This window comes from Danio aesculapii, chromosome 6 (assembly GCF_903798145.1).
Source record: "Danio aesculapii chromosome 6, fDanAes4.1, whole genome shotgun sequence".
NCBI lineage: Eukaryota > Metazoa > Chordata > Actinopteri > Cypriniformes > Danionidae > Danio > Danio aesculapii.
Window position 1 is genome coordinate 49456044 of NC_079440.1, and position 12064 is coordinate 49468107.

At 36.9% G+C, this 12064-nt stretch overlaps 1 protein-coding gene across 4 annotated transcripts in view; it reads right to left on the reverse strand.

Annotated features, from left to right (window-relative positions):
- grm4 (glutamate receptor, metabotropic 4) overlaps positions 1-12064 on the reverse strand; it is a 394250-nt gene that overhangs the window by 26899 nt on the left and 355287 nt on the right. For all 4 annotated transcript variants that reach the window (XM_056460431.1, XM_056460429.1, XM_056460430.1 and 1 more), the window contains one exon: positions 352-601. In XM_056460431.1, the coding sequence (XP_056316406.1) occupies positions 352-601 (250 nt within the window). The remainder of the gene's footprint in view (positions 1-351; positions 602-12064) is intronic.

Genomic DNA, 12064 nt, shown 5'->3' on the forward strand with positions numbered 1-12064 from the left:
CTGTATGATGAGTTTCAGTACAGACTGTTATACTGATTTAACCAGTTCACCGAGATACCAAATGGTTAAATTCAGGCATAATGAAAAGTAACAACTTTTCACAATGAAGTTTTGGAATGATTCAGGAGTAAATATCTATTTTTAGAGAATAAGTTTTTCAATTTACTGAAAAGCAATCTAAAGCATCTGCATTAAAAGTCATAACCAAGACAGTTGTGCTACTGTCTACAAATTCTAAACCATTTAAGCGAGCCCAGTGAATTCAATTTTTAAAGATTACAATAACAAGTTTACAGCAGCATAAAAACCAGTGTCGATAATAATAAAGTGTTTATCAGCAAACTCACTCACCCTGAGTTTCCAGGTTCTCACACAGCTCCGACTTGGCTTCTCCATTGGGCCGAAGGCTGGCTTTGGGGTTGAACTTGTTAGACATGGTGGCGGCAGTGACCACAGCTTTCAGACTGCGAGTGCTGCGTTTGGCCACATTCTGCTCCGGGTGGAAGAGCACCACGTAGACTTTGGGCATGTAGAGCATCCCGAGAGACACAGATGCGCTCAGACTGACCGAGATGGTCAGCGTGGTCGTCTGTATGTACATCTGCAAAACAAAAAACACCACAGCACGTGAAAATTGCGAATCACTGAAAACAAAGCTGGGTTCTAATTGGTCAATCACAGTTTTCTGTTGCCAAATATACGGTTTGTATAATGATACTGTACATTTGGCTGTTTCCCCGGGCAACAAGTACCCAGCGGAGTGCTCGTATTATATCAGGCCGTAGCCTATTTATTCACATAATGACAATTAATTGAACTGAAATTTATATTTCAATACACTGACTATCCATGTTATTATTTACTCATTTAAAGGGTACACGTCATGGAAATATGACCTTTTCATTGTTTAACGTGACACTCTTAGATTTTGCTCCCCTAGTGATGTATAAAGGGGATTTCATTATACCCCTTTAATCTCCATGTTTACACCCACAGCACCACAGCAATCACAATGTCTGTTTCTGTCTTTAGCAGCTAGAGATTTATAATGTCAGAGCAAGAAAATAAAATAAAATAATAAAAAATAAATAACAATGAACACAAGAGTTTCCACTATGGCTGGGCGAAAAAAATAAAGCATCATGATATCATGTTTCATATCATTCTATATCGATAATTATTTTTTTAATAATCCATTTAGCAATATTATGATTTCTGTTTATTTATTCACTTTATTTTAATTTACTAACATCACTAACGCAAATAGTTTTAATAGTCAAAGGCAAAATATTTAAACAAAATATCTGATGTCTTCATAATAAAATAAACATTGGTAAAATAAAAAAATAGTTACAAAGTGTGTGCAATGGTAAAGTGTAAGCGCTGAACAATCAAAGCAAACTTTAAGGTGTGAATAATAATGATACAATAAACCTCAAACTCTGTAAACAAAACAATTATTTATTCATTCATTTATTTTCTTCTCGGCTTAGTCCCTTTATTAATCCGGGGTCGCCACAGCGGAATGAACCGGCAACTTATCCAGCATATGTTTTACGCAGCGGATGCCCTTCCAGCCGCAACCCATCTCTGGGAAACATCCATACACACTCATTCACACTAATATACTACGGACAATTTAGCCTTCCAAATTTACCTGTACCACATGTCTTTGGGCTTGTGGGGGAAACCGGAGCACCCGGTGGAAACTCACGCCACTACCGAGAACATGCAAACTCCACACAGAAACGCCAACTGGCCCAGCCGAGGCTCGAACCAGCGACCTTCTTGCTGTGAGGCGACAGCACTACCTACTGCGCCACTGCGTCACCCAAAACAATTATGATAATCAAATTTGAGCTTTCAAATAAAGGAACCAACCAATCATTATTATTCAAATACATATTGAACATTACAAATTGTGAAGTTGAATGACTATATTACCCCCTATGCTAAAAAGAATCCTTCAGATGGGGTGCTAGTGGCAAGGATGCACAAGAAAAGAAACCAAAAAGCCATTCTAGCGACATCCTTGCATACTTTTTTTTTATTTACAATGTCCTTACTGCTGCTAGCCATGCCACTCAATTTCGCCTATGTTGTTATTCTGACCTGAAGTGACAAGCGCTAGCACGTGGTTTTCTTCACCATCTTCAATGCACTTTGCACTTGTGTTCCCTTGGCATCTCTACGTGACCATCAAGCGTTTTCTCAGAGGATGACAAACTGACAAACCATTTCTGCAGCTCTGATACAAGTTTATGGAGAAAGGTAAAAAGTGCTGCAGTGTTTGGGTGCGCTGTGTTTGTCTGAGGTAATTAGTATGCCGTTATTACCGAAATGTGTATATTTCATGCAAAGTGTGAACCAGATTGGTTAATTCTACTTACATGAATCGCGGTGCGCTCGGGGCATTTAGAAAAGTTCAGATGTTTTTTCAACTATAGGTTTACCTGGAAAATGCACCTTCATTGGAAATGACAGACTTACACCCTAAGCTTATTGGGATTCCTTCTAAGGCGCGCATTTTATTGCCCAGCAGCCCTAGTTTCCACAGATTCTCAACATCGGTGCCACTGAGGATACTGTGGTTGAATTTCATTTTTTGAAGACAATATGCCAAAAAGAAGATCAATTTACAACTGGCTTATTACATGTCTATTATTAAGATAACTGTCTTCTGCATTTATAAAGTATGACCTTATTTTATATCCCTATTCCTACCAAATAACTAAAATCCAACTACTAATATTAATAAGCAGCTAATTAGTAGTTTATTGAACTAAACGTCTTACTTAAAGGTTTGTTAATAGCATGAAATGTACTAAGTGTAAGTGTTTGTTTGAAAAGACAATAAGCCCTATCATACACCCGGCAAATGCGGCACAAGGCGCGACGTAATTGTTTTTTGCTAGTTTCAGCTTGGCGTAATAGTCGTTTTGATGTTTTGCACCACGCTGTTTAAATTGCAAATGTATTTGCACTCATATGTGCGCCCATAGGCGTTCTGGTCTAAAAGTCCAGCACAGAGTGCACACTGGTCTAAAGTCCAGCACAGAGTGCATTATTGGTATGCCTTGCTTACACATTGCTTAATACACACAGGGTGTACAGCAATACGCCAATATATTTACAAATGAAAAAGAATTAAAGGATTAAAATATACCAAAAAATATTATTTTCTAGCCTACAGAAATATAAAAACCATAATTTCATGCCTTCTTCATGTCGGGGTGCTTTTTCCATTTATTCATAACAATTTGCTTTTGCATAATGTTATTATTATTAGCAGTATTATTTATTATATGCATATTTATATTTGTTTTATTAAAAACAAGCTTAGATTTGTCCACCTGTCAGGTTTTAGATCATATGGGGCACAGCATGTGTATTTGGATATAACTCTGTTTTTTTAACACACTTCGTTATTATTGTTCATTTATTCGTTTGTTGGAAATTAGAATTTAGAAATAGTTTTTAAACAAATCTTTGCGCTTAACAAACTAAATTAATTATTTATAGGCTAATGGATGTCTGTGCGTACAACACGTTTCCCTATCCACGAGAGTGAAAATGAAAGTAAATAATGAGGAGGCTCATCTCTCATTCTCGCGCTGTAGATGGTCTGTTTAACTGTTTTCTCTCTAGTGAAGTGCTCAGTTTTTATGCTTACAAAGTCCGCCATGTACATAGCAAATGCGCTATGGCACGATGCAACTGACTCTTAAAGGGAATAGGAGATGAGATTCTGATTGGTTTATTCTCAAAACACACCTATAACTCATTAAGAGAATAAGCTCAACCCTGTTAGACCATGCGCCACGGCGCAAAAGGGATTTTTCCATCTTAAAAATAGCAAAAGTGGATTCGGACACACCCTCAATGCTTTTGCGCCCTGCGGTTTGGACTTTGCGCATGGATCACCAAAATAGAGCCCAAAGAGTGTAATCAAATCTACTGGTAAAGTCTAGAAGGGATACAGCTGCGGATACATCTATATAGCTTAAATTTAGTGACACTGTGCAACAATAATTAATATTTTTACATCACTGTGAGGGCCAGGTTTAGGGTTGGAGTGGATTAGGCATTAATAAAATGCAATTAATGGGTAATTTAATAAATAATATAAATAAGTCTCATTAACTTTCAGCCGGAGCAGTATCCCTTCTAGCATCAACCTAATTTACTACACAACAACGGGTAAATAATGAGTAATTTAATAAATAATATGAGTGCTGCTCTATATAATTACTGTTTTTACATTACTGTGATGGTTGTGTTTAGGGTTGGGGTAGAGGTAGACATTAATAAACTACAGTTAATGGGGAATTTAATAAAAAATATTTACAAATTCTTGTTAACCTGTGGCTGCAGCTATATCTCTTTTAGCAACAACCAGCTTTACTTCACAACACACACTTACAAAATGTATACACTAACCATTCAGAAGCATCCTGGTTCAGTTTAGAAATTGTGGAAAAATGAACTTGTTTAGAAATTGTAACCTGTACATGATTATTTGATTCTGGTTTAACCATGTAAGGTTTTATTCTGCTACTGGTCAACATTTAGGCTGCACAAGATACACTTGTTTTGTTGTTTCTGTCAGACCGGTAAGTAAAGGCTCTGCCCTCTTCTGAAAAGCAACATCTCATTTGCATTTGAAGCAACATATACTTCATACCACACACCCAAATAGTGGCAAATTCAACAAGCTACAATAAATAAAATGTGGTATTTTGAGCTAAAACTTCTAAGACATTTTTGAAACAGAATTTATTTGACATCTTATGAAATACAGCATAACGTGTTAGAAATAATGACTGTTCATTATCAAAAAAAAAAAAAAAAAGCCTGCAGGACCGCATGGATGTATTTTGGAATAATGACTTGTTCGCATGACCTGGGACCTTTGTTTCACGAGGGCTTGTTGAAAACACACACCCCTGATCTAACTGACACAGTCAATATGTCAAATCTCAACCAAGAGTCAAAACCTTGTGACTCAACGAGCTTGAAGCATCAAACACACTCATCGCATTCAAACATGCGCAACTCTCTACTGTAAAAAATATAATTGACTAGAACATCACAGTGCACTGTATTCATGATATACAGACGTGGAATGGAGATGTTGAAGTGTGCAAGCAAGAGACACTCCACTGAAGGTCATGGGTGATTAGGGGAAAATACTGTAGGTAGTGGTATTATGAGGCTTGAAGATATTGAGAAAGATGTCCAGTACTGCAGGTGAGTTTATTTTCTCACTCCAAGAGCTTAAAATTGACCAATGTGAACTAAATTTGTCATACAATCGACTTGAGATTTAATATATAATGCTCAATGTTTATAAACTAAAATAAAAACTACCTTGTCTATGTTTGATGGTACAGTGGTCAAGTAAATGAATCGAAAATAGTTTCAGGTTCAGAAAGATTTAAGATAACACTTTATTTTGATGGTCCATTTGAGTATTAGTAGACTGTCAGGTCAAGTACACTAACTCTAACCCAAACCCAACAGTCTACTTGTAATCTAATGAGAATTAGATGGCATGTGGATGCAATGTAACTTAAATTCAACAAATGGACCATCACAATAAAGTGTGACCAGATTTAGAAGTTTAGTATCATAACATTTATAAATGGTAGCAATTTGCAATGAGGTTTCATTTGATAATTTTAGTTGCCTACATTAGTTAATATAAACTAAAAATGACAATTGTTTTTACAGAATCTTAAAGGAATAGTTTTATCCACAACAATGTAATCTGCCCTCAAGTGGATCCAAACCTTTATGAGTTTGAGACGTTCTTTCTTCCGTAAACTGATAGCCTCTAGTAGCCTGCATTAGAAGTCAATGGCTACTGCTTTTTCTCCATTAATCCTCTGCAATAGATCTAAAATAATATATTTGACTGTTTTTCTTTTCTTAGAATGGCTTAACGAAGTTCTGTAAAAAATTTTTGGAAAATGTTCTTTTTTTGGTACTTTATGATATGTTGTCATATGGCAACAACGTCCAACAGTGGAACTAACATAGAAATTTCTCATTTAGAATTTTCCTTATAATTAATAACTGTTTGAAATGATTTAATTGGTGTTGCAGTATTATAAGCTTTAACACAGAACTTATAAATGACACCTTATACATACTTTCCAACAACTGATATTCCAACAGCTTTCCTATATTTCATTCTTTTTTTGCTGAATATTATTGAAAACAAACATAATATTGTATTATCATGTATACAACATACAGTGAATATAAATATTTTCTCCAGTAAATATTATAATAAATAACAAGTTTAGTATATCCAGATAAAGCAGAAAAAATATGCAAAGACGCCATTTTAAATTGTAAAGAAATCTGTAATTTTAAAACTAATGAAGACAGCAGAAGTCAATGATTCATTTGAATTATTTAGCCTGACATGTTTACTGCTCCAAAATATTATAAATCTTTCAAAAAATAAAATATATTGTGTTCAAACGAATTATTATTTTTTTTACCCAGACATTTAAAAAGAATGTATTTTAGAGCGGTGATCACAATACCGTGATATTTTTATCCTTATCCTTTAGGTTATCATACCATCAGAATCTTATACCGGCCCATGCCTAGTCCTCACTAATACACTGTTCCCTGTATTCATATCTATTCAAAAGTAGTATTACCATTAAAACTAGATTTTATCCATAATTCAAATGCCATTACCATGTGACTAATCAACATTATATTACTAGCATTCATGTTGTTATTGTTACAACTTAAAAGTTCACAGCTGACCTTGCTAGCTAGCTAACCGACTGCAGTATTGCACATTCCAGTAAAGCGCAGTGTTGACATTTGGCAGCACATACATTTGATCGATTTACAAAACAACTAATTTGATAAAAACTTTTTTAAGTTGTGAATATGTCATCACAACTAACTGCAGGTGATGTTTCAGATTTTTGTGTGGATCTGACATAATTTGATCCTTTATTTTTATTGACGTTTACATTTGCATTCAGCAATTACTCACAATAAACGCCAGACTGTCAGAAATTGCACTACAGAAAAACACAGCATGTCATGTGACTTTACCAAAGCACATAATTGGATACACTAATGTCTTCTCTTTCAAAAAAAAAAAAAAAAACAGTGGCAGGGAAATGAACATAAATATTATGTCGCCATATGACAACACCATGCGGTAGAGGATTAATCAAAATATATTATTTAGTGTTCAACAGAAGTAATATATTCAAAAAGGTGTATGGCAAGTAAAGGGTGAGTAAATTAGAACAGAATTAAAATGTTGGGGTAAACTGTCCCTTTATTTTATCATTCATTCATTTTCTTTTTGGCTAAGTCCTTTTATTCATCAGGGGTCGCCACAGCGGAATGAACTGCCAACTTATCCAGCATATGTTTTACACTTCCAGCTGCAACCCATCACAGGGAAACACTCACACACTCTCATTGACACACATACACTGTATGGACAATTTAAGCTTACCCAATTCACCTATAGCGCATGTGTTTGGACTGTGGGGGAAACTGGAGCACGCGCATACGGGGAGAACATGCAAACTCCACACAGAAATGCCAACTGACCCAGCTCCCAAAGCAATATCCGTGCACTCACTTATCCATCGATGTAGAAAAGTGATTTAAAACTATAATTTTCGTAATTTAAAAACTATTTGCATACTAACCACCGGGAAACACTTATATAACTATATATATATATATATATATATATATATATATATATATATATATATACACACATACACACACATTTTTTTTTACCTTATAAGAAGCTAAATGATAGGATTTTTACATGATAGGATATTCAAAGTAGTTGCTTTGATGTTCTGATTGATTGCTATGTAGTTGCTAGTGTGGTTTAAGTGCTTGCTAGGATGTTCTGAGTGATTCCTAGGATGTTCTGTGTAGTTGCTAAGTGGTTGCTTGATTTTTCTATCCCTAAAATGTAAAATGTAAATCCTAAAATCGCCCCTGTGTTTATACCTCTGGCTCTGGATGACCACAGTCCTCCACTGTACCTTGGTCCCACATTCATTTCAAAAGAGCACTACCCTGTACTAAAATGGCAGCTCTTTTGACGCATTCCTTTCAATAGACAACAACAGGGTGAGAGACATCTAATGTAAATATCTATGATCCACCGCGAGGACACAAGCGCTCGGGAGCTCATCGTTAACCCTCGTGCGTGCACATCATCATCTGTGCGTACGATGTACGCTCTCGTGAGCAAGGTCATGCCTACAGTGCGCATGGGATCAGTTCTCACCGCTCGCTTGCTGGTTCTTCTCTCTGCTATAATAATCATTAAGATATGATGTCATTTTCAGAAAATACCTTAAGTGCTGCATGTGTGTGTATTTTAAGATTTTCAAAGAACGCTAATTTCACAAGTGCTTGTTAGAGCAGCCACCCTTCATAGTTAACGCAGGAAAAACGTAGATTATCATGCAAGTGAATGCTTTCATTGCGGCTTTGCTCCACCGATGCCGTTCCTGGTTGGAACACAGTGTATATGGCATTATTAGCTAAATAATGAGAGGGTAATCACGATTATTTTTAACCAGCCACTTGGAGCGACTCTATTTATGACATGTTTTCAGTGACACACAAACACACACACACGCATACACACACACAGAGCAGCACTAATGGCTCCAGCCACTCCACGGCTCGGCTGCTGCCCCCCTGCTGCTGCTTTCGAACGCTCTGCTGTGTGTTTTGGCTCTGGCGGACGTGACCTCGGCTCGGGCTCCTCTGTGTGCTGTGATTAAGTGTGACTCACTGCTGTGATCTCCATCCAGAGGGACTGACTGGAAAGCAGTCTCAGCACAGGGTTAGGACCACATCAGCTGTGCCGGGGCTCTTGGAGAAGAACTGACAGATGGCTCCCACCCAGCACTGCCCACTGCTAGGCAATCCTACAGAAGTGTGTCAGTGAAGTATAGTGCACTGTCTTTGAAAACAGATACTTATTAGTTAGTCACGATGCAAACACTTAAGCGGTCTGAACTCTGTTGTTTGCTCTATTCAATAATTGGCAGTGCGCTGAAGCCAAAAGATTCAAGGATTCAAATAATATAGTTGAAAACATCCCACTTTATGAGTTATATCAGATGAATAATGAAGATAATGCTAGTATGATAAAACAGGATTTAACTTTACTTCATTTAAACAATTTAATGGTTTAGTTAGTAATTAAATATGCTAAATTTAGATTTATTTTAAATATAAAATTAATCTGAAAAGGAAACTGGTTTAAAGAAGCAAGTACTAATAACCAGGAATTTGCTGACATTTAGCTGTTTTTGTGCAGACTTATTATTTCATACATGAAATAATATAATAATAATAATAATAATAATAAATGTTTAAGCATTGTAATTGTTCATGAACCATCTACATAGTTGCATATTTGCAATAATATAATTATATACAATATATAAATTAATTATAAAAATGAAATATATAACACATTTAATTAAATAAATAAATAAATAATTTCTGTGATGATAATTTCCCGGGATTTAGTATGGTAATGAATATGTATATGGCAGTGTTGATGTATTTGGTCTTGGCGGAATAGATCTGCTACGCTGCTGCTTTGATTATTATGGCAGAGAAAGTACTGAGACCTGGGACTGCCAGTATATACACAGACATGGCATCTGAGAATATATAATATATCATGCTGCTGCTTCAAACATAATGTATATGTAACCATTGTAGCAAATCTAAACAAAGGTAGAGCAGGGGTGGTGGAGGGTCTCCAAAAACGTGCTGCAACTTAACAGTGTAGAATGATGCGGAGCACTTAAACTGATAAGTAGCAAGCTCATTGGCCGCCGAGGTGACAGCCACCAATCTCCAGCGCCATGTAGAAAATGATGCAGGAGCAGATTAGGTGATCTATCAGCCTGCGCATGAACAAAGTTTCATGGCAGAAATTTCACAAATAAATAAACTGATTGATGGGCTCAAAATATCATTCATTAACATTATACAAGGCTACATAATGTAAAAAAACACGCATTAGTATTTAATTGATACTTAAATAAAATATATCTAATTAGATAAACAATGAAGCCTTATTTATTTAAGTAAATATCACTTTCAAATACATTCAAACACACACACATTGGTGTATGTTATTATCAAAATATCAGACCAACAGCAGGGCTGTATTTTTTTATTATTATTAGTAATAGTATTAACTTTAGCTTCTGAAAAGCTAAAAAAAAAAGTTAAAATACATAAATAATAATAATAATAATTATTATTATTATTATAATAAGTGAGTTTTGCTGTGAGTGTGAAGCGGCTAGAATGAGAATCAACACCTCCAAGTCGGAGGTCATGGTGCTCCACTGGAAAAAGGTGGTTCATATTTCCAGGTTGGAGGAAAGTCCTTGCTCCTGGTGAAGTTCAAGTACCTTGGGGATTTGTTCATGAGTGAGGGAAGGATAGATCATGAGATTGAAAGGCGGATCAGTGCAGCGGCAGCAGTAATGCAGTCGATGTACCAGTCTATTGTGTTAAAAAGAAGAAGCTGAGCTGAAAGCCAAAGCTTTCGATCTACCGGTCAATCTATGTCCTTACTTTCACCTGTGGTCATGAGCTTTGGGTCTTGACCGAAAGGACAAGATCTCAGATACAAGCAGCCAAAATGAGTTTCCTTCGCAGGGTGGCAGGGCGCACCCTTATATATAGCGTGAGGAGTTATTTTACCCGCGAGGAGCTCGGAGTAGAGCCGCTGCTCTACCACATCGAGAGAAGTCAGCTGAGGTGGCTTGGGCATCTGCTTCGGATGCTTCCTGGACGCCGACCTAGGGAGGTGTTCCAGGCATGTCCCACTGGGAGGAGGCCTCAGGGAACACCCAGGACAAGCTGGAGGGACCATGTCTCTTGGCTGGCCTGGGAACTCCTTGGGATCCCCCCGGAGGGGCTAGAGGAAGTGTCTGTGGAGAGGAAAGTCTGGCGTTCTCACCTAAGACTGCGCCCCCCGCGACCTGGCCCCAGAAAAGCGGATGAAAATGAACGAATAAATAAATGAATGAATTAATTAATTTTACAAAAACTAAAACTAACTGATGACACTGATTTAGTTATCCTAGCCATCTCTTATAATATTATGTCATAATTCTTGTGTGTCTATGTGTTGTGTTCGTGTATTTGTTGTGTCATGTGATGTCCCCTGTGTTGTGTTCAATGTTCTTTTGTTTATGTCATGTGATTCCTTTGTTCTGTTTTCCCGCCATTTGTTAGTTTCATTAGTTCCACCTGTGTCGCACCCCTGTGTGTATTCAGTTTAATCATGTCTTATTTATTTACACCCCTGAGTTCAGTTTATTCATTGTCTGGTATTATATTGTCATCTCTGTTCTTGTTCTGTGAGAGTTTTTGTGTAAATAAATATATTTCTGATAATCCTTGCTTCACGAGGTCTCCTGCTAGAGAACAACCATGACAGAAAACCCAAGCAACCATTTAGCAACTACACAGAACATCCTAGGAATCACTCAGAACATCCTAGCAACCACTTAAACCACACTAGCAACAACATAGCAACCAATCAGAACATCAAAGCAACTACTTTGAATATCCTATCAACCACTTAGCAACACATCAAACAGGCACCTTAGTAACCACTTACGACACAGCACTACTATGGCAGGAAGGTAAAGCAACACTCAAAACTAAAGCACATTCTTTTAAAAACAGTAGAGAGGGAACAGGAAATGATGGGATTGAGATTTGTCACTTGTCACAGTTCAATATGTCGGAAGCCTAACCACAGGGCCACAGCTCAGACAAAAGCTATTGTTAAATACGCTCTCCGGTCACTTCAAATCAGCAGAGCTACACTTTCAAATTTAACCAGGAAATCTATGGGAGCGCTTCAACAAATCACTTGAAAGCAGAGCAACCGGTCCATACACAGTGATTAGAGCAGCCTCAAATTATTAGCTTTGGTCTATACGTCGAAAACGCTCACTAATCTTGCTGGAAACTGAAGTCGCAATTACAG